The 24,533-nt window shown below is 39.9% G+C and overlaps 1 protein-coding gene across 1 annotated transcript in view; it reads left to right on the forward strand.

Annotated features, from left to right (window-relative positions):
* Positions 1-16,131, forward strand: part of LOC124615583 (damage-control phosphatase ARMT1-like) — a 53,590-nt gene extending 37,459 nt beyond the window's left edge. The window contains exons 5-6 of the mRNA XM_047143568.1: positions 6,377-6,548; positions 15,391-16,131. Of these exons, the coding sequence (XP_046999524.1) occupies positions 6,377-6,548; positions 15,391-15,971 (753 nt within the window). The 3' untranslated portion in view covers positions 15,972-16,131. The remainder of the gene's footprint in view (positions 1-6,376; positions 6,549-15,390) is intronic.
* Positions 16,132-24,533: the final 8,402 nt, after the last annotated feature.

The raw sequence follows: 24,533 nt of genomic DNA on the forward strand, positions 1-24,533 counted from the left end.
GTTCGCTTTCTGTACTTCCAGACATCTCACTATAATATACGCTTATTTTCACTATTACAAAAAAAAAAAAAAAAAAAAAGAACATAACTGACTATTCTGGATTCAGATCACCAATATCAATGAAGTTCAACATAAAAACACTAAATGTCCCCACATTAAACTCAATGCAAATCCAAACCATTACAGGAAGATAGTGTGTGACTATTTTTTAGCAGTAAAATGTGTATTTACCCTTATAGAAAAATATCCTGACATGAACTCATTTTTCTTCTACTGGTGCTTTTCTATTTTCTGAAACAAACATTTTCATTTCTGAAGGTGAAATGTCTATACCACGTCAGAATGACGTTAATTCTCACTCTGTCCACAGCATTTTGTAAGCTATGTGCGTGTTTTTTGGTGGCATAAATGGCAAGGAACTTTGGGAAGTAAGTCACCATTTGTTAAGGTTGCAGTTTTTTATGAACTTTAAATTCTTAAACTGAAAAGTGGCCCATGCTGATAGTCCTTTGTTGGCGTAAGATTTGGGCATGCCTATGTGACCGTTGTTGGTTATGACAGTTGAATGTTTATTACCTCAGAGTGAGGATCTGAGCCTTCCTGGATTAGAAGTACAGACCTCTACAAAAACCTGAAAACTCAGAGTGAGCTGCACACTGATATGGAGGATGAGTGTCAAAAGATAAACAGTTGCTGATATCTTGTCACTCCATTGATATGGACTTGACCAGTGGGAGGGGGTGGGGGTTAATGCTCGCTGATTTCATGGCATTCTCAAATGCCCCCCAGGCTTGCCGAATGCCAAGTGTGTCAGGGAGCTCAGCATTCGTTTGCTGGGTTGTTTAGTGAACCTGGATTTTCTGAGCTGAGGATGGCTAAGCACCACTGTACCTCTGTTGCCTATGTGTGACACCACGGTGGAATGTTGTGTGTCACAGGGAATGGGGATCGTGGCTTAACTGGCTGGATTGTGAGAATGGTAAAAACCACTATATTTATATATATATATATAAAAAAAAAAAAAAAACCTCGACGTCAAGTATGCCGTGCACTGATGAGATGAACGGCTGTTGAGGTGGAACAATTGGTGGTGGGCAACTTCCAGGGGATTTGCCCAACCTCATTCATACTTGCCCAGGCAAACGGGGCTCTTGTCTGGCTGGACCGTTATTTGCATAGTTGCTTGTGGGCCAAGATGGTACCCTCAGACCTTTCCAGACCACATCCTGTGGAATGGGTGTGTCGCTAGTACATATCGACATCAGACCCAACAAGGGCACTCATGTTGTTGGTCCTCCGGTTATAGGAATTATTTCCAATATTTCAATTTATAGTAAAGGAACAGACTGAATGTGTTTTTAATAATTAAAAGAAAAGAGGACAACTTTGAAAATGTTTCACCTTCCATTGTTCAAAAGGATTAAGAAGTCATTGCTGTCCCCTTAAAATCTGTAAGCAATTGAGGGTGGGAACTCTGTTGATTGAAATGTCTCATTCCCAACAAGCAACAAACCTCCAGACAGCTAAATCCCTAGGGTAATATGCCATCAAAATGGCTACACGACACCTTGGACTACAGCAGTATTCCCAAAGAACAACAGGAGGATATGTGGGCTCAAGATGGTGTGACCGGTATGTAAAATATCCTGAAAAGTGTCAATGGTGAATTGGTGAAATCTGGTTCCTTTATTCTTATGTTCTGTAACACACTGCTTTCAGAGCTTAAGGCTGGTTCATTCGCTTAAATGTAAGGCCTTATATATCCAACCCAATGCAATGTTTAAAATGTCAGCTATTTGGGCACATTACTATGTCATGTAAGGAGGGCACCACTTGCAGCAAATGTGGTAAGGCCACCCACAATGACATCATTTGTCCATCCTCTGAAGTGTGTTGAAAACTGCTCTAGAGGTCACCCTGTCTTGAGTAGACTGTGGCATCTGTCTTGAAGAAAGGAAGACACAGAAGCTAAAAACTATGAAGTGTATTCCATATGATGAGGCAAAAAAAAAAAGACATATAAAGCAATGATATATCCCACTTTCACAGCTTTATTTGCTTCAGCTCTCAAAAAGCCTGTTTAGAATGCAAATGCCTCAACATAAACAGAGGTTGCAAGCGACAGCACTAATACTTGTGGCCATAAGTGCAGTTTCAGAGCTTATAGCTTCTCCAAACGCATCAGAACAGGCCGTGGTTGACAGTATTATAGAGCTTCCAACAACTCAAAAAGGCAGACTACAGTAAACAGGCCAGACTGCCACTACCACTGCTGCAGTTGTTTCTCTGAAGTCTCCTCTTGCAACAAACCAAGCCAAACTGGAAGCATTGACTTCAGAAGGAAACAGGCTTTAAATTGTCAAATCACATACACCTTATTCTGTCTGATGATTCGAATGATTCAGCTTGGGAGACAATGGAGTATGAAATCTACATGGGGGAAACATGTAGCACGATGGCTAAGCGTCTAAATGTCGCTCGATCCCCTGCCTGGTGGAGAGACAGGATGAAATAACCTCACCAATAAAATCAGTGGCTCCCGTGCTGAGTGGACCATCAGTGGATTCAGGATGCACTTGGAGAAATTGAAATTTCTAGTGCAGGATCGTCCACTGTGCTAGTGTTTACAAGAGACCCATTGTAAAATTACTGATGTCCCTGTGCTATCGGCCTATGAGCTCCACCACAAGGATGATCTGACTGGGGAAAGGGCCAAGGGATGTTTCATATGGCAGGGGGTGGGAACTCACAATGCACCCATGAATGTTGTTGAACGTGGTAGTTTTGTGGTACAGGTATTACGATGTGGGGTAGCATAATGTTGCTTGAGCATACTGGTCTGCAAATAATTTAACACTACATTCGCTGGTCATCATTATTGTGAGACTGTACTCCTTCCCCATGTGTATCCTTTCAGGAGTGCATTTGGCCCTGACTTAATTTTTATGGATGGCAGTACACGATTGTATCGAACAGTGCAGGTGGAGGAGCTCTTGAAAAGAAAGGATATTCAGTGAATGGGCTGGCGTCTCTGTTCCACCACCTTAAATCCCAGTGAGAATGTGTGGAATGCATTGTGGAGACGTGCTGCAGCATGTCCACAAGCACCAATGACCATCCAGCAGTTGTTAGCTGCACTGGTGGAGGAATGGAACTCTCTACCACAAGAACTCCTTACCAAACAAGTGGCCAATACGGGAGTGCATTGCAGAGCACGCTTTGTCATCTGTGGTGAGCAGACAGCCTATTAAGAACTATGTCCCACCTTCTTTAATGTCCAGGGGACCATCACAAATTGCACCAACTCCAGATGTTGGCCCAGGTGGAAGGTAACCAAGAAAGGTTCGAAGTATAATTTTGACTTCAACAGGCGCACTCACAGGCGCAGGCACACTCGCAGAGGGGGGGAGGGGGGGGGCACTGAAAAGGGACACCTTTCGGTAAGAGAGCATGAAGGGGCTGAGCCACTGTGGCTGCATCGGGAAGAAATTTATGGTAATATGTAGTCTTTCCAAGAAAGAAACTCTTTGGCATTGGTAGGATATGGAAAACCCATAATGACATCTATATACTGGCATAAAAGCTTGATGCCAGCAGGTGAGACTTCAAAATTGAGGTAGACAACAGACTGCTGAAAATACAGTGATTTTTTTCCATGTTACATTTCAGACTGGCTCCCTGCTGCACAATAAATGAGCCACAGAGGTTCCACAAGTGTTCTTCTGTTGCGAAACTGGAAACCACAAACAATACCATCCAGGAAATTAATGCACCCTGTCATGGAAGTTGTGATTTTTCCAAAAATTGTTGGAAAATGGCAGGTGCTGGTCTTGGTATAACCCAAAGGAGGTATTTACTATGAGGCATGTTTGGAATCATGTCCAGAGGCAGTTGCAAGTACGCCTCAGACAAATCAGTTTTGAAAAAATGTTGACTGCTAGAAAACTGTGCTAAGAGTTCATCCTGATGAGGTGAGGGATAGGAATCAATAATAGACTGTGAAATTACACCCTTCTTAAAATCATCTCAGAGACAAAGGTTGCCACCAGGTTGTGCAAAATCACCAGAGGAGATAGGCATTATAACACACAAAGACATAAGTCTATCGAGTTCCAATTCGATATGCTCTCATGAAGCTATTGGGAAATGGGTGCGAGAAAAGGGGGGGGGGGGGGGTTCATTGTGATGTGAGCCTTAAAATAAGTAGCACACTCCATACCTTCCAAAAACAGGAAGGAATATTCCAAGCAGAACATGTCCAGTTGCTGGTACCGAACTGATATCAGGTGAACTTTGTCAAAAATAGGGAAGCCAAAAATTTTGAAGGCGTCTAACCCAAGTTTTCAGTGTTGGCATCATCCACCACTAGAAAGGTCAAAGGCTGAACAACTGCTTTACCCACTATGGGAGTGTTTATTGTTTGTTGTAACTTACCAACTGACAGGAGATGGGACAACACCAGTGATCCAAGGTCCTCACAGGTTTGAGAATTTAACAAAGTCACCACTACACTCTTGGCCACTTGCATTTTTAACATTTTGACCATAAAACACACTTCAATATAGAGTTAGTTTGGACCACCATCACTCGGGAAGCAGTTTGCATCCACGTTTATGTCTGATGAAGGACGTTGAGAGTTGCACACAGATGCAATATCCCCCCCCCCCTTTTTTTTTACAGTATTTGTGTGTTGATCAAGGCTTTGGGCACATGGCCCATTCATGTTCAGCATAATAATAAGGGTGCAAAGGGAGAGTAGCACACAGCCACTGTTGTGACACTAACTGCTGTTGCTGTTTAGCACAGCACTGTCCCATGCATTGTGGAGACCACAGTTGCATGGCTCTGATGTCGTCTTCTCCCCTGTGAGCTAACTGACAGTGTCTGAGGAGGAGAAGCAATGGCGGCTATTTCATGCTAGGCATCTGTCTGATTTTCTGCTTCTCTACATACTTGAAAAGACTGAGCAATGTTCAAAATCTCGGTGAGAGAGGGGTTTTCACATAATAGAGCATATTCATGAATTTCTGCATCAGACAACAAACTGGCAATGATAGCTAAGCCCATGAAGTTCCACTGCCCAAGCTTTGTACAGCAGCTGCTGCTGCTGCTTTTGATAACGGAAGACCTCTGCGCGAGCAGCAATAACAAGTATAGAGCAATCGACTTATTTCATCAAAAGAGGTGATAAACCCGAGCAGAAATCCATGACAGAAGGAAAGCCTTATACGCATTGGGGTTAGCAGCTCTAAAAGCTTGGAATTGTTGCCAAAGATGTTTTTCATATGTGTCCCAATCTTCCACATAATCATTATATGGAGGAAATGGTGGGGTTACGCCAACAGAGATGAACCCTGACACTTCAACAATGCTGCCAAATTGTTTAGTGCCACAGAGAGAGCGTGGTGCTGATTTGTGAGAGCTCACTGGTGTTCAGCAAGAGATCGAAGAATTTCTTCCACTTGCATATTGTCCATAGTGAACTGAGAAGCGAAACATGCAGAGTAGAATATACAGAATATCAGAATTCCAATCAACAAACTTTTATTCCGCTTCCACATTCAAGGATATACTGAGACACTGAGTGAAGGAGTACTTAGTACAAACATGCTTAACCAGGAATCACACAGTCTTAACATGACTATCAGGTAAACGTAAATGTGCCCATGGGTCCCGGCATCCCGGTTTATATATCACTGTTGGGCACACGTTGCAGCACTTGCTGCAACATGTGTGCTGACGTGCAGCCACCTGTTTAAGCTGGCCGTGGAGACATGCGCTGTTTTAATTATGCATGCTCACTGTGTAAGGTTACAACAGGTTGATTTTATTTACTGCGAGCAGTTGTCCATCATGATTTGACAGTCCATTGAGGATTTGACTTGCGCTGATACACCTGCTCCTGCTTCTGTCAATGGAGATATTGTCAGTTAGACTGTTACATGTACCTGTTGTTCAAGTGGAGTGTTCTAGTTCTCCCCTACTTTTATTTTTAGTTAAGGTATTAATAATGAAATCACTAATTATAATGAAATACTTGGTTCATTCCTCTTTCATTTAGAGGCTTTTCCTGTCAATTTTTTTGAGTTGGAGTTGTCCCTGTTACAATGCATGTTTTTCTATATGGTATATTGGACCAAAAGGACACCTGAAAATGTGAAATTCTCCATTAAATGGCATGTTGTTAAATTCAGTGTGCTCTTTATTGTAGTTGTATAAACTTGGTAACCTGATTTATCATCCTCAGACCTTCCACTCACTTTTGTTACTGAGATTACTAGATAATGTTAATCATTCTTTTGTGTGTTTTTGGTATTTTGTCATTAGAGAGCCTTTTAACTGTGTAATTTTTTAATTAACTTATTTTCTGCCACAGCTGAACCTCTGGGGTAACCGCTTCGACCTATCTCTGTCAAAAGGTGTTCAAATTCTCATAACAGAAAATCCTCTTACATATGCTGAAAACTTCAAAGATGATATCTTAGTAGATGATTCTGATAAAATATGGGAAGTTTTATCTGAAGCTGATGAGCAGAATAAACTTGTAGGTGAGTTTTCATCTGAAATTGTTATTTTTAAAATGAATAACAGCAAAATAAACAGTCATCCAAATCATATCATAATAATTTTGAAAATAACGATGTTTTTTTTTTTTTTTGAGTGTGCTATATTACTTTCAGCCCCATCAAAACTAATGTGTAAATAAAGAATATTAATGTAGAGGAGGAGAGAATATCATCTCATTACCCTTCATTAAAGTAGGACCACAGGAACAAGATGGTAGATGAATGAACAAAAAGAGCGGACTTTGTAGTTTTTAGAATTTTTACTCTGTATTTGTTTTTCACTGTCCAATGTCTTACAGCTTACCTCAGTTCTTTCACTATCAGGTACTAACGTCTGCTTTTTAGCAGTCCCCTTCTAATTCAGTATACCGTATTTACTCGAATCTAAGCCGCACTTTTTTTCCGGTTTTTGTAATCCAAAAAACTGCCTACGGCCTAGAATCGAGTGCAAAGTAAGCGGAAGTTCTGAAAAATGTTGGTAGGTGCCGCCACAACTAAGTTCTGCCATCGAATATATAAATATTTACATAAAATTGAGAAGTAGAGGTGATGAACTGTCACTATGAATAAAAAGAGACTGAAAACTTCACTAGCTACAACGTATTGCCTAAATTCAGATTTCTGTTAGGGAAACAACTTAAAGATAAATAACCAGTGTTCTTGCACACAGAATAGAAAGAAAAGGGAAAGACAGGGAATACATTTGTCTCCTCAAAAGTAAATGACAAGCAGCTACCCTCTGCAACGATGGAAATTACAGCTCTATCCATCTTTATTATGATGGTCCTTTCCCAAACATGAGCTATGTTGCTATTCAGCTTTACACAAGACTGGGGACTATTGATTTCCTATTAACAACACAAATTTAACCTTTTTTTTTAAAGAATCTCTGGTTAAATTTACATCTATAGCGCATATTACCATGCCATGAACTACCACCAACTATGCAGAAAAGACAAAAACCTACTCACAAGAGAGCAACAGAACTATAAACACATCTCATCCTGTCCAATTATGGCTATTCACAGACTGGACCTTGAGTGACATCCTTGCCATATCATTGTAAAGTTCTGGACCATCAAATATTTTCTTCTCTTTTCACCGGACAAGGGAATCCCAAATTGTTATAACATATGAATGTGTTTTCCAAGGTGAAGCTGCCTAGAAGGGGAATGAAGTATAAAAAAAAAAAAAAAAAAAATTTCAGGATACATTCCACATACACAGAAGAAGAAAGTGTATTACAGGAACAAGTGTCCAGAAACACTTTGTTTCCTCATCGAAACTCATTCATACAGCTCTTCATAGTATGTTGTTGTGTTGTTGTGGTCTTCAGTCCTGAGACTGGTTTGATGCGGCTCTCCATGCTACTCTATCCTGTGCACGTTTCTTCATCTCCCAGTACCTACTGCAGCCTACATTCTTCTGAATCTGCTTAGTGTATTCATCTCTTGCGTCTCCCTCTATGATTTTTACTCTCCACGCTGCCCTCCAGTACCAAATTGGTGATCCCTTGTTGCCTCAGAACATGTCCTACCAACCGATCCCTTCTTCTAGTCAAGTTGTGCCACAAACGCCTCTTCTCTCCAATTCTATTCAATACCTCCTCATTAGTTATGTGATCTACCCATCTAATCTTCAGAATTCTTCTGTAGCACCACATTTCGAAAGATTTTATTCTCTTCTTGTCTAAACTATTTATCGTCCATGTTTCACTTCCATACATGGCTACACTCCATACAAATACTTTCAGGAAGGTTTCCTGACACTTAAATCTATACTCGATGTCAACAAATTTCTCTTCTTCAGAAACGCTTTCCTTGCCATAGCCAGTCTACATTTTATATCTTCTCTACTTCGACCATCATCATTTATTTTGCTCCCTAAATAGCAAAACTCATTTACTGCTTTAAGTGTCTCATTACCTAATCTAATTCCCTCAGCATCACCCGACTTAATTCGACTACATTCCATTATCCTCGTCTTGCTTTTGTTGATGTTCATCTTATATCCTCCTTTCAAGACACTGTCCATTCCATTCAACTGCTCTTCCAGGTCCTTAGCTACCTCTGACAGAATTACAATGTCATCGGCAAACCTCAAAGTTTTTATTTCTTCTCCATGGATTTTAATTTCTACTTCGAATTTTTCTTTTGTTTCCTTTACTGCTTGTTCAATATACAGATTGAACAACATCGGAGATAGGCTACAACCCTGTCTCATTCCCTTCCCAACCACTGCTTCCCTTTCATACCCATTGACTCTTATAACTGCAATCTGGTTTCTGTACAAATTGTAAATAGCCTTTCGCTCCCTGTATTTGACCCCCGCCACCCTCAGAATTTGAAAGAGAGTATTCCAGTCAACATTGTCAAAAGCTTTCTCCAAGCCTACAAATGCTAGAAATGTAGGTTTGCCTATTCCTTAATCTATCTTCTAAGATAAGTCGTAGGGTCAGTATTGCCTCAAGTGTTCCAATATTTCTACGGAATCCAAATTGATCTTCCCTGAGGTCGGCTTCTACTAGTTTTTCCATTCATCTGTAAAGAATTCGTGTTAATATTTTGCAGCCGTAGCTTATTAAACTGATAGTTCAGTAATTTTCACATCTGTCAACACCTGCTTTCTTTGGGATTGGAATTATTATATTCTTCTTGAAGTCTGAGGGTATTTCACCTGTCTCGTACATCTTGCTCAACAGATGGTAGAGTTTTGTCAGGACTGGCTCTTCCAAGGCTATCAGTAGTTCTAATGGAATGTTGTCTACTCTTGGGGCCTTGTTTTGACTTAGGTCTTTCAGTGCTCTGTCAAATTCTTCATGCAGTGTGGTAGCTCCCGTTTAATCTTCATCTACATCCTCTTTCATTTCCATAATATTGTCCTCAAGTACATCGCCCTTCCGCCTTTCTGCTTTCCCTTCTTTGCTTAGAACTGGGTTTCCATCTGAGCTCGTGATATTCATACAAGTGGTTCTTCGTTCTCCAAAAGTCTCTTTAATTTTTCTGTAGGCAGTATCTATCTTACCTCTAGTGAGATATGCTTCTACATCCTTACATTTGTCCTCTAGCCATCCCTGCTTAGCCGCCATTTTGCATTTCCTGTTCATCTCATTTTTGAGACACTTGTATTCCTTTTTGCCTGCTTCATTTACTGCATTTTTTTATTTCCTCCTTTCATCAATTAAATTCAATATTTCTTCTGTTACCCAAGGATTTCTACTAGCCCTCGTCTTTTTACCTACTTGATCCTCTGCTGCCTTCACTACTTCATCCCTCAGAGCTACCCATTCTTCTTCTACTGTACTTCTTTCCCCCACTGCTGCCAATTGTCCCCTTATGCTCTCCCTGAAACTCTGTACAACCTCTGGTTTAGTCAGTTTATCCAGGTCCCATCTCCTTAAATTCCCACCTTTTTGCAGTTTCTTCAATTTTAATCTGCAGTTCGTAACCAGCAGATTGTGGTCAGAGTCCACATCTGCCCCTGGAAATGTCTTACAATTTAAAACCTGGTTCCTAAATCTCTGTCTTACCATTATATAATCTATCTGATACCTTTTAGTATCTCCGGGATTCTTCCATGTATACAATCTTCTTTTATGATTCTTGAACCAAGTGTTAGCTATGATTAAGTTATGCTCTGTGCAAAATTCTACCCGACGGCTTCCTCTTTCATTTCTTAGCCCCAATCCATATTCACCTACTATGTTTCCTTCTCTCCCTTTTCCTACACTCGAATTCCAGTCACCATGACTATTAAATTTTCGTCTCCCTTCACTACCTGAATAATTTCTTTTATCTCATCATACATTTCTTCAATTTCTTCATCATCTGCAGAGCTAGTTGGCATATAAACTTGTACTGCTGTGGTAGGCATGGGCTTCGTGTCTATCTTGGCCACAATAATGCATTCACTATGCTGTTTGTAGTGGCTTACCCGCATTCTTATTTTTTTTTTTTTTTTTTTTTTTTTTTTTCAGTATTAAACCTACTCCTGCATTACCCCTATTTGATTTTGTATTTATAACCCTGTAATCACCTGACCAAAAGTCTTGTTCCTCCTGCCACTGAACTTCAGTAATTCCCACTATATCCAACTTTAACCTATCCATTTCCCTTTTTAAATTTTCTAACCTACCTGCCCGATTAAGGGATCTGACATTTGACGCTCCGATCCGTAGAACGCCAGTTCTCTTTCTCCTGACAATGATGTCCTCCTGAGTAGTCCCCGACTGGAGATCCAAGTGGGAGACTATTTTACCTCCAGAGTATTTTACCCAAGGGGACGCCATCGTCATTTAACCATACAGTAAAGCTGCATGTCCTCAGGAAAATTTTGTGGCTGTAATTTCCCCTTGCTTTCAGCCGTTCACAGTACCAGCACAGCAAGGCCATTTTGGTTAGTGTTACAAGACCAGATCAGTCAATCATCCAGACTGTTGCCCCTGCAACTACTGAAAAGGCTGCTGCCCCTCTTCAGGAACCAAACGTTTGTCTGGCCTCTCAACAGATACCCCTCTGCTGTGGTTGTTGCACCTACAGTACGGCTATCTGTGTCACTGAGGTATGCAAGCCTCCCCACCAACGGCATGGGGGGGGGGGGGGGAATCTACTTGGATATGTAGTGTTTTTTGTCAGTGTAGCAGAATGCAGGCGGCCATTATTGTTCGTGGAGTAGCATCACTTTGTGCAGTCTTCCTGGTCCTTTTTCTTGGACTGCATCTGCAAGGTGTGTCAGTTCTTACATTAAATGTTAGCAGTGATAGAAGCAATTCGTAGTACACCACACTGTCACTGTTCCACCAGATGTATAACATTGCCTTTTGTGGATGTGCACAGGTCCTTGTATGGGGAATCACTTTTTTGTTTGGGCTCAGCTGTTTCTTTCTTTTCCTTGTATTAGCATAAAGACACCATTTCTCGTCACCAGTAGCAGTATAGGATAGGAATGGTTGGTGATGATGTTCATGAAACAATTGATGATGAGGAAGCAGAGATGCACATATGGCCACCCACTGATTTTTCTGATTTTGTACCCGATTTTTGAACCGTCTCCACTGCATGTAAATGTTGCTCAGTAGTGGAATTCTTGCAGTTAATCACATTTGCCAGTTCTGAAGTACAGTGAATTGTGTCTGTGGTCCTCTAGGGACTTGGCATGTAGTTATTCCTTGGAAATGTCTTGATTGCTAAATACTTTATTTATTATGCATTTTGAGTAATCATTATCTCCTAAGTGCAGCCAAAATTAACACAACAGACAAAATTTAAAAGTGTGCATAGCTTCCCTTCTCGTTAAAAAACATAGTTTCTCCTTATCAACAGTCTGATTAAGCACAGTTTCTTCCATTTGACCAATGAAGTCATTCATTTTTAAGGGTTGTGACCATTCAGACTAGGCGCGTAGTAATTCCTTGGAAACATCTTAATTGCTAAAAATTTTATTTATGATGCATTTTGAGTAATCATCAGCAGATAACTGTTGCTAAAATTAACACAAAAGGCAAAGTTTAAAATGAACTTTCATAAAAGCATGGATAGCTTTCCTTCGTATTAAAAACCACAGTTTCACCTTTTCAACTACCTGACTAGGCAAAATTTCTTCCGTTTGACTGATGAAGTCATCCATTTTTGGTGTTTGACCACTGAGACCTGGCACATGATAATTCCTTGGAAATGCCTTGATCAGTAAATTACTTATGATGTGTTTTGGGTAATCATCACCATTCGGACTGGCATGTGGTAATTACTTGGAAATATCTTGATCACTAAATACTTTATTTAGGATGCATTTTGAGTAATTATCATCAGATAGGGTCTGTGGCCCCTTACCAGATAGGATTAAGAGGAGATAAGAGAAGATTCAAAGAAAGGCACAGTATTTAGGAATGACTAATGAGTTCATTTAGTAAACAAAGGGGGTCATAGAGATTCTCAGAAAACACTAGAACCAGCAGCTACAACAGAGGTATTTTGCATCATTGAGATACTTGCTGTTCAAATTTGGAGAGCAGCAGTATCTACAACAGTAGTGTTGTCCATCACTGAGAGGTTTAATGCTAAAACTCTTTAAGAGCTTTTGAACTAAGGAAAGACAAGCAATTTGCTACTTCCTCCCACATTATCTTGTGAAGTGTCTGTGGCATTGAAAATGAGAGTAATTGCATCTTGTATAGAGGCTTGCTTACTGTCATTCTTTCTTCATGAATAGAACAGGAATGTAGGGAAATGATGGTGGCACCTGAACTACCCTCTGCTACACACTGTGAGATGGCTTGTGGAATAATGCTAATAGGTATAGACATACTGATACAACTGTAAAGAGTAGAAGGGTGTGGTCATAAAGAAAGGATTAAAAATACTCGTAACATAAAATAAAATAGAATGAAAAGGAAATAAGAAAAGGATCAACAATGATGTAAATAACTGTTTAATGTGTCTGATGAGAAAATAAAATTGGTCATCAAATAACTGGAGTAATCTGGACAAGCAAGAAGTTTCTGCATGAAGAGATTTGATCTAGACCATTGTTGCTGAGAAGTTAGACAAAAGGTTTGCCTTTATTATGTTGTCAGTAGGTGAATGTGTGAAATTTTAGCTTTTGAGCTTGTCATGTTGAGCAGTGTACATGGTTGTGTCTTTTGGTTTTACTGGCAATTTATTTTCGACATTTACTTTTTAATAGCTAATTAAAGGAAAATGTTCCACTAAAATACACTCCTGGAAATTGAAATAAGAACACCGTGAATTCATTGTCCCAGGAAGGGGAAACTTTATTGACACATTCCTGGGGTCCGATACATCACATGATCACACTGACAGAACCACAGGCACATAGACACAGGAAACAGAGCATGCACAATGTCGGCACTAGTACAGTGTATATCCACCTTTCGCAGCAATGCAGGCTGCTATTCTCCCATGGAGACGATCGTAGAGATGCTGGATGTAGTCCTGTGGAACGGCTTGCCATGCCATTTCCACCTGGCGCCTCAGTTGGACCAGCGTTCGTGCTGGACGTGCAGACCGCGTGAGACGACGCTTGATCCAGTCCCAAACATGCTCAATGGGGGACAGATCCGGAGATCTTGCTGGCCAGGGTAGTTGACTTACACCTTCTAGAGCACGTTGGGTGGCACGGGATACATGAGGACGTGCATTGTCCTGTTGGAACAGCAAGTTCCCTTGCCGGTCTAGGAATGGTAGAACGATGGGTTCGATGACGGTTTGGATGTACCGTGCACTATTCAGTGTCCCCTCGACGATCACCAGTGGTGTACGGCCAGTGTAGGAGATCGCTCCCCACACCATGATGCTGGGTGTTGGCCCTGTGTGCCTCGGTCGTATGCAGTCCTGATTGTGGCGCTCACCTGCACGGCGCCAAACACGCATACGACCATCATTGGCACCAAGGCAGAAGCGACTCTCATCGCTGAAGACGACACGTCTCCATTCGTCTCTCCATTCACGCCTGTCGCGACACCACTGGAGGTGGGCTGCACGATGTTGGGGCGTGAGCGGAAGACGGCCTAACGGTGTGCGGGACCGTAGCCCAGCTTCATGGAGACGGTTGCGAATGGTCCTCGCCGATACCCCAGGAGCAACAGTGTCCCTAATTTGCTGGGAAGTGGCGGTGCGGTCCCCTATGGCACTGCGTAGGATCCTACGGTCTTGGCGTGCATCCGTGCGTCGCTGCGGTCCGGTCCCAGGTCGACGGGCACGTGCACCTTCCGCCGACCACTGGCGACAACATCGATGTACTGTGGAGACCTCACGCCCTACGTGTTGAGCAATTCGGCGGTACGTCCACCCGGCCTCCCGCATGCCCACTATACGCCCTCGCTCAAAGTCCGTCAACTGCACATACGGTTCACGTCCACGCTGTCGCGGCATGCTACCAGTGTTAAAGACTGCGATGGAGCTCCGTATGCCACGGCAAACTGGCTGACACTGACGGCGGCGGTGCACAAATGCTGCGCAGCTAGCGCCATTCGACGGCCAACACCGCGGTTCCTGGTGTGTCCGCTGTGCCGTGTGTGTGATCATTGCTTGTACAGCCCTCTCGCAGTGTCCGGAGCAAGTATGGTGGTCTGACACACCGGTGTCAATGTGTTCTTTTTTCCATTTCCAGGAGTGTATATTATGTTCTGCTATGCCTTATCATACTAATTACATATCTGCCTTCTTAACTGCTTTGTAATGACTGATGTCTGTGAGATACAAAAACTACCATAATTACTAGAAGGAATTGAAGAAATGAACGTTTAGGTTATGAACTTGCTCATCAAATTCAAAATATGTGCTGGGTAGGGGCAAGAACCCAGATTTTTGTGTTTCATGGACAACACCCCTATTTGCTATGTGAGAGCACACTACACAACCCTTCTTAAGACATCAGGCTGTTGTTGTTGCCCATTTGAAGCTGCAGAATAAGTTTCTTTTTAGATCTAGCGTGTAATTTATATGGAACTTATCACAAAAGTCATCCTATTTGAATGTATGTTTCCTTTTTTCTTTCCTTTTTAGTATAAACTAATGGCATACCAACCTCTTGAATTCCTTACTTCAAAGCTAGTAGAAGCATTAAAATGCAATTATATGAATTTAAATTTTTTTGCTTTATAAAAATAAAAACGGAATTCCTATTATTATGAATTGTTTGTCAGTTGTTTCAAAGGCTACAGAATATGTAAGAGTTACAGACCTCTATTGATACTATAACGTGACTTGTCTCAGTAGTAAATTTTACTACAGGTGTTATATTGATGTGATAAGTATTTGTTAGGAGTCTTTTTATGTTTTTCTCATGAATTTTAATTTTGTTTCAGACATTGTACTGGATAATGCAGCTTATGAGCTGTTCACAGATTTCTGCCTTGCAGATTACCTGATCACTGCATCACTCGCTAGCAAAATACGCTTTTATGTGAAGGCTATGCCATGGTATGTTTCAGATACAGTGGTGAATGACTTTCACTGGGTTATAAAAACCTTGATCCTTCATGATTCAAAAAATGTATCTGATTTAGCATCAAGATGGAAGAAATATTTGGATAGTGGGAAGTGGGTAATAGAAGTTAAAGATTTCTGGACTTTGCCCTATAGTTACAATAAGATGCAAGAAATACGACCAGAACTGTATGCACAACTATCACAAGCTCAGCTAGTTATTTTTAAAGGAGATCTTAACTACCGTAAACTTGTTGGAGATATTAACTGGCCTCCAACAGAGACATTTTGCAATGCACTTCAAGGCTTCAATCCTACAAATGCTATAACATTACGCACTATAAAAGCAGATACAATATGTGGTTTGAAACCTGGACAGGCAGAAGACACAGCAGCAAAAAATGGTGATTGGCTGATAACAGGAAAGTATGCAGTTATTCAGTTCTGTGGTAAAGCTTGAACTCTAATCTGTTTTATTACTTGTTAACTATGGTCTTGTCTGTGATATGGCTCTGAGAATTTTTATATTCTGTAAGAGCTTTAATTTTGTATCTTTTTGGGTACTGGCTGAATTTATTTAGTATAGTGTTCTTGAATAAAGTATATTGATTCATGTGAGAGTGAATACTTTCTTCTGTTAATATAAGAATCCTATTATAGCGAATATACAGTCAGCAAATGTAAGGGCATGTCTAACTTACATCAGGTGTTACATAATTATGAATTCCACATTATGACCAATATTAAAAATTACAGGACCTAGAGAAAGAAAGAAATTAAATGTTGTAAGTTAATTTACATAATCCTTTTTATCACCTTGTGCTGTTTCCTTTTATACAGATTTTATTTTTCTTCAGCACTTTAAGGTGTCATATCTTGTTCTGTTAATATGACACCCTTTTAACATAGATGATTTTATAAGGTATGCAAGTTATCCCTTAAATAAGTTGTTGGGCTGTAAATATATCTGGAAATTCCACAGTTCCTCTGTATAATCTTTTCAGCTTCAGTTACACTGCTTGGTTTTACTAGGTCACTATGTTTAGCACTATTAAAGTAAGATTTCAGTTTGAATGCTAGTAATGCCTCCTATGCTGTTGGGAGTATCTGTGCACTGCAGATAAACCATCCCCCCTTTTTCTTCCCAACTGCTGTTTGCTTGTCCTCATTTTTAAAGATTTTAACTGAACATTGAGTCACTTCTGAAGCATACAAGAGACACTTAAAACATTCATAAATTACAAACGTAATTGAAAACTCTCTCTCTTATTGCATTCCTCTTAACCCCAGGGAAAAATACCCTCTCAGAGTTAAAACCTTCTATTATCATTACGTGCACTGGTTACTTCCATCAGTTTTGTAGCAGTTGATTACTGACTGCATCTTGTGTTATCTACATGTGTGAACAAATTATTATATTGCTGTTACACCATATAATGTTTAGTCTTAATTTTATTAATTAATTAATTAAAGTTATTTTTGTGGGGAAAAGATTGATTAGGGAAGAGAGTAGTCTAGACAGTTTTAAACCACCATTGTGTGTCTGATTTTCTTAAACTCATGGGGTGTATTTGATATTTTTCTTCAACACTGCATTGAGGGTGGCATGAGGCACATTTGCTATTGAATAATCTGTCAAAGAAAGATTTTAAGCATAATGTGGTGCTCTTTTCCCTAGAAGGTATGTGTGCACCAGTTTCATCCCTATTGGTTTACAAAATAACACAATGGTTTCAAAAAATTTGAAACACAGTAATTTTTTCAAAGTAAATATTCACTTGAGTCTCCCTTGCACCGCTTCCATCATCTTTGTCTCTGTAAATCCTCACAACAGATTCATCCCTCCCATCCTGGGCTCTTCCGTTACATTCCCCAACCTATCCGACATTCCTCCCCAAGAAAGTAATACTTCTGAAAGCTAGGATAGTTTAAATGTGTGCCAGTATAGCAGTACTAAAAATTTTGCCTTCCAAATGTAAGTATTGACCGGAGTTAGATGTAAGAACGAAAGCTCTATTTAAGCATACGTTCTGGTGAGCACTACTAATTTCAGCTTTTTAAGTCATTATCAAATGCATCCAAATGGTAGACTTCACCAATAGTATTGAACAGAATACAGGAATTACCAACTCCCAGGCATGCATGCCCTAGTGGGGAAGCCAATTCTTTGTATGCACTTAATATTGGTTTACAGAGGTGAAACCATTTATGTTTCATAAAAGAAATTTTGCAACTGGACCTTACATTCTTACTTGTTTAAGTTCACTGCAGAAATAGAAAATTATTTAAAGATATGTGTTTCAGTAAACAAGTGCTATACTAGGAACACGTAGGTTTTGGGTTCAGTCAGCCTGATGGTTTTTCTGTTTGTTACTTTTTCTTTTATCTGTGGCAATTACTTGTGAATTGCGTTGTCAAACAGCATTGTTAAACTATATTCCCATCTGTAGCTGGCTGGTAAGTCTGTTCAGATGGCAGAGGAAGGCATGGGCATGCCATCACCAATAGGGCCATGCCAAATAAAGCACCATACCACATAAAGCATTGTGGTGTTCAGAGCAACTTTCAAAATTTACAGTTATCAGCAGTTTAAACTGTTCTTAGTCTTCATGTACCATAGTTATGGACATAATATTATCATGTATTTGTCTCAGGAAGATAGAAAGCAAATGGCAGAACAGCATTGAAGTAATATGTGGAGTGTTTCATGGATTATTTCCTTTCACCTTAGTCTCTCTCTCTCTCTCTCTCTCTCTCTCTCTCTCTCTCTCTCTCTCTCTTTCTCTCTTTTGTACAGAAGTGTGAAATGCTTAGAGTCCAAAGTTAAGTATATTTTGCCCACATGAAGATAATGCAGTAGTTTTCACAAGTTGTGTTTTATAGCTGTATATACATAGTAAACAAAGAAATTTTTTTAGTAGGTTCACCAGTTGGGGAAAAAAGTAATTAACAAAATTGATTTCCTTACGAAAGTTAAGTTGTTTCTCATTAAAATCCAAAAAACTTTTGCATAAACGTGCTGTAAATACTTTTGTTAATTTAATATGAAAGTCAATGTTACGCATTTCATTTTTCTGTGATGTAAAATCAAACAATGGAAATTCCAGCTTGAAATATCAACAATACACAGAAAAGATAGAGTGCTAATTACCATAAAGATGACATATTAAGCTGCAGACAGGCACAATTTAAAGAAACTTACTCATTAGCTTTTGGCCACAGCCTTCATCAGAAAAAAAAGATAACACACATACATACACCCCCCCCCCTCTCTCTCTCTCTCTCTCTCTCTCTCTCTCTCTCTCTCTCTTTCTCTCTCAAGCAAGCACAGCTCACGCAAGCATGACTGTCATCTCCAGCAGCTCGGAGCTGGTTCAAGCTGCTGGAGATGACAGTCATGTGCGTGTGAGGTATGCTTGCTTGTGTGAATGAATGTGTGTGTGTTTCTCTGTCTTTTCAGATGAAGGCTGTGACCGAAAAATAATGTGTAAGTGTCTTTTAATTATGCCTATCTGCAATGTAATGTGGCATCTTTGTGATAAATAGCAATCTATTTTTCCTTACATTGTTTCTGTAATTTAAGGTTGATTTCCTGAAGAACACATAACTAGTGAAATGTAGTGATAATTGATTCTGAATGTGCTGTTATGCATGAATTCCATTATCCTACCTTTCTTTATCAGTATAAGGTTGGTACTTTCCTTTCTTTATCAGTATAATGTTGGTGCTTTGAGGTTTATAATTCAAACAGCAACCAACCACAAGTATGGTTTAAAAAGATTCATTTGAATTAAACCATGACTGGTTTTGTTTTTATTATGTATCCATCTTTCAGATGGTTGTTACAGGATTCCTTGCTTTCTTGCTTAAATCCTTTTGACCTCTGTCAGAACATGTTGATGGGAGTCAAAAGAATGACTTCTCTAGTAGATATTACCAAATAGTGAATAAAAAACTTCCTGTCTATCTTACTGCAGCAAACTAATAACAAACACAGAACAAGGCCTCAGCAAGAAAACAACAAAATCTGTGACAACATTGAAAATGGATTTGTATGAAATCCGAAACAGATTGTGGTTTGATTCAGATAAATCTTTTTAAACCGTACATGTGGTTGGTTGCCATTTCAGTTGTAAACCTCATATTATTGCAGTCACATTTCTCAAAATGTCAATTTTCAGTAAAAAAAAGTTGGTACTTACTGTAATGCTCTAGAATTTGTTGGTTTTAGAGTTTTCAATATTTATTTATAGCCAGGACATTTGTACTTGTATTCATATTTTCCACTTTCATGTTTACCTTTCTTACATAGATTTCATTTTCCAAATATGCCCTATTGAATTAGTCAGCCTTGCTTTATAACAGTGGATGGCACTCTAATATGAGTTACATTTCAGCATAATATATTGCGACATTTTCTTCTTCATTTATCTCCTGTCGCACACTGTTATGAAAATCTGATAGCCTGAATGGTTATTTTGTTACTCAGTATTTTATTTAAGATAAAGCAGAGTTCATTGAACATTAATTAGCAATTAAAATATTGTAATCTAGTTCTATGTTTCACAAATTTTATAAAAATATGCCTATATTGACACAAATATGCCAAAATTATATCACTGTGTGTCAAGTATGTGAATAAAATACTTGAAACTCAACAGGAGGGAGGATCTAAATATTCAGTTTTAGTAAATTCTATCTACTCCATTGTAACACCACAAATTATTTGTGTTAATTTCTTGCTTAAGTTCTTTTGACCTCTGTCAGAACATGTTGATAGGGGTCAAAAGAACTAAATCTCTAGTAAATATTACCAAATAGTGAATAAAATCTTCCTGCTTGGAGACAAACGGGTTCCCACAACTAAACTATCTTATTTTATTATTCACTTTCTATCAAAGTTTCAATATTGAACATTTATTATCCTGGAATCTAAAAACTGTGATTATTAATAATCAGATATGCTGTTTCTCTTATCACAGAATATGTAAAAAGTCATAGTTCTGTAACGAATTTTCACTGTCATTGTGAGTGACTGTATTATGCTTCATTCTTCAGCAACATTAAAGTAATTATCAGCAAATATTATTGCTTTAATCAGTCCACAAACATGAACTAAATTTTTTCATGTTTGAATCATGGAAGAAAACCTTATATATTTGCTGTTTAACAGCACAAGAAATATGTAGATTAGTATGTCAGATCAATAAAAATATAAGTAACAGTACTGATCAGCTGATTGGTTTACAGTAACTGCTGCACCAACACTTGCATCTGGTTAGTTGTAACTCAGGAATGCCCTAAGAAATCTAGCCTTGGAACAGTTGCAGATGATACAAACAGAAAGAAGTGTAAGAGATTCAACTCATGAACTGAACAATAAAACGAAGAATGTATTTGAGGGAATCTACTCCTGATTCATTACTGTTATGCTGAGTCTCACGATAAATCTCAGCACATCTATGAAGACAATGTTGTTATTGCCCCCCCCCCCCCCCAGCACACACACATATGCATTGTAATGCTGTAATATTTATTAAGACTTCTTCTTACATTAGCTATGCGCCTAGTTGTAGCCTATACAGTTATATTTAATGTTGACTCTGAACAAGATGCCTTAAATAAGTGTCACAGCATAAATGGAAAAAATATTGCCTTCAGTCAACAAATTTATATTTGCAGTGCGCGCTATGGAGATGATGTGAGTGTATCAAGTTTCTTACGTAACATTCTCCTTAGGCTGATGTAGGACTCCTGTGTGGTTTTTACTCAGTGATAGTGTGGAAGCTGTCATATAAACATCACATCCATGTCCTGTGAAAAATTCGATTTCCATACCCTTTTATAAGGAGGATTATGTAGGGAAACAGGTATGTCAAGGTGTATAAAGACAATGTATTTCCCCTTGTTGAACATATCCATACTGAATGATATTGTTATCAAACCGATATTGAGCTCAGAATGAAAGAGGATGAAGTTCACGAAACTCTGGCAGAACTCTGCAGAGCAGCTCCTGATGGCTGACTCCTTGTATAAGGGGAAGCGAAATAGGATGTGAAGCTGAGGTCTTTTCCCAGTGAAAATTGTACCCACGTAAAAGAAAACTGCTCCCTCTGGAAGTTGAAGGACAGTGTAGTGATTTCAGGTTTGAAAGTAGCAAATGTAAAGTGGCACTTAAGAGTGGGCAGGTGCATCAGGCTGTAACATCTTAACTCAGTGTGATTATTTATCATTGTATAAGACATTGTAATAACTTGATTTGCGCATATTTTGTAAAAAATTTTAGTTGTGTGAAAACACAAATAGAGTATATGGTGAAAAAATAAAAATGTTAGGGAAATGGGTTAATATATGAAAGAAGGGAGGGATGACGGGGTAGCAGTAGATTCACTTCTTTCCTTGTTACTTGCTGTACAAAACTCATCAGATTGTACGGGCAGCCCAAATCTATTGATCACCTTGCAGAGCGTGTACAGGGATATGAGGCAGCTGACTTTTTCATCTCTGAAACACAGTATCTTTATGATTTGAAAAGTAAAACTAACTATACCTTTATATGTTTTGACAGCTCTTTCCAGATTGCAGGGTAGCATATCTCATGAATAATTTTTTTATCATCCAACCTGGAACAGAAACTGAGATGAGATATGCAATATATGTGAGGGGCTTGGGCATTTCTTAGTTTCAAGGGTTGCAATCCACATTTTAATCACTGACATTGTGTTCACTTTTATGGTCTTATTCTCGTATTGTTCTAGCCCAACAACACTGTAATTTGTTGCTCTAGCAATACAAGCACAAGGAAGACAAGGTACACAAATGAAACAAGTTACAAAACAATTAACAACACACAAGTGGCGGTGGAACCTTGCAATCTGGCCTACATAGACATTAGTTCCTAAAGGAGATGCAGCCGTGCATGCATTTGCTGTTATACTAGCAGCCTGGGTGGCCTCTAGTGGCTGAGTCAAGCACAAACTTCACATGCGAACAATGAAGTGGTGCACACACAAAATTGGTATTTACAGCACTTATCTTCCTTTGCCATGTGGTAGGATAGGTGATGCTGGTGTACCTTCCATATCCATAACTGAGTCCAACACCAAGCAAGGAGATTGCTGTGAAAGCAGTGAACCAGGCGGCAACTGCTGCGATGGAGGCGGCTGCAGTGGAGGCATCGGCCGTGACAGTGCAGTAGCTGGGGTCCCCCTGTGGCTCCTGACAGCTGAAGGGGGCACCCACAGCAGAGGACACAGTTGTGACAATAACAGAAGTGGCGTCAGAGAATGCGAGGGCAGCACTGGCTGTGATGTGGGAGACGGCCGGGCAGATGGAGGCAGAGGGGCAGCAGAGTTGCATATTGTGCACAGCCACTTACGCGAGATCATAGCTGGTTGATGTGTTCCAACGCCCTCCCTTTAGCCATGTGGATGACAAGGGGGCATTGCCCACAGGTGCTCTTCATCAGCACCCATTTTGGCCAGCGGCTGAACCCGTGAGCCCAAATGGCTGTGCCAGGCCAGAAGCATTGCAGTGTCGGTGCTGGTGGATGGCCAGGTGTTGGCTGAATGGATGCAGCAGAGTCTTGGGCTAACGAGTACACAACACCTCTGCTGGTCTCTTTACCATCAATAGGAGTGAACCTATAAGAACTGAGGAACCAGTCAGGAATTACTTCCGGTGGCACATCCAAAATATATTTTCTCATCTGAGTCATAAATAATCATACTAATCATTCTGCTTCCTCATTCAATTAAGGGTGGAAAGGAGGAGCCACGACATGGCAAACACCACTTTTTTTTTGCAAAAATTTTCAGATTCCTGAGATATTAACTGGGCACTGTAGTTTGTAACTAACACATACGGAAGACCTTCCATTGCAAAATTTTTTGAAAAAGCTGAAGTTGTTGCCACCGCAGAGGTAGACTGACAGTGCTCCACTTACGGAAACTTAGAATAAGCATCAATTATAGCAAACAAAAAACATGTCTGCATGCTAACGCCTTTGTACGAACACACCCAGTGGTCCCCATGTAATAAACGGATAACCTCACACTGAAAGGGGGACATGACTACAACCCGGGGAGCAGTGTCCTCTGTAGCTAACAGTAGCATTCTTCCTCAAACAGAAAGGCAATTTTGTAATACAAAGTAATTACTCAAAGGATCAGAAGGCCTGGTGGTTTGTCTGTGCAGCCATGTTATACAAAAGAAACAACTTTATTTAAAACAGGATGTGTGGCTATTGCGGGTGAAATTTTTAGTGCTAGTAATAGAGAAACAATCAACAACCTTTTGAGCTTCCATATGTAAATTAAACAAAAGTAATTCCTCTTTATCAAACTCTGGATGTGGACCAATCAGCAAATGTGATGATACATCAGCATTTGCATCTTGTGTCACAGGTTGAAAATGTATCTCAGAATTGTATTGAGACAGGAAGAGTGCAACGCTGTCAGTGGCGTTTGTCAGGGATCCTGAAGGGTTAAAAAAAAGACATCAGTGGTTTGTGGCCTGTGATCAGATGCAACTTGGACCCATATAGAAAAACATGAAAAAAATTTTTTTGAGCACACACAATTGCTAAAGTATATGTCTCCATATGAGAATAATGCTATTGCACTGAATGTAATATGTAAAGGCATATGCAGTTGGGCATTCAGATCCATCTGCATACTTATGAGCAAAGACGGCGCCAGGGCCAAACTGACACACATCTGTTGCTAACACCAGGTGCTGGCCCAGCTGAAAAGTGACCAAAAAAGGTACCGACTGCAGCTTGGATTTCAACAACTTGAATGCCTGATCACAAGCTAGGGACCAGTGGCGAGGAACATCTTTACATAATAATGCATGGAGTGGTTGTGCCGCACCAAAAGGCAAATGCTGGTATTGATAAAGGCCAGATGGGAATTGATAACAAGAAAGCATTTAGACTCCTCATCGAATTGTAGCTGTAAATATGCTTCTGCCAAGTCAATCTTTGAAAAATAATTTTTCTCACAGCTCATCAGGGTGCAGC

Source organism: Schistocerca americana, chromosome 5 (genome assembly GCF_021461395.2).
Source record: "Schistocerca americana isolate TAMUIC-IGC-003095 chromosome 5, iqSchAmer2.1, whole genome shotgun sequence".
In the NCBI taxonomy this organism is placed as follows: Eukaryota; Metazoa; Arthropoda; class Insecta; order Orthoptera; family Acrididae; genus Schistocerca; species Schistocerca americana.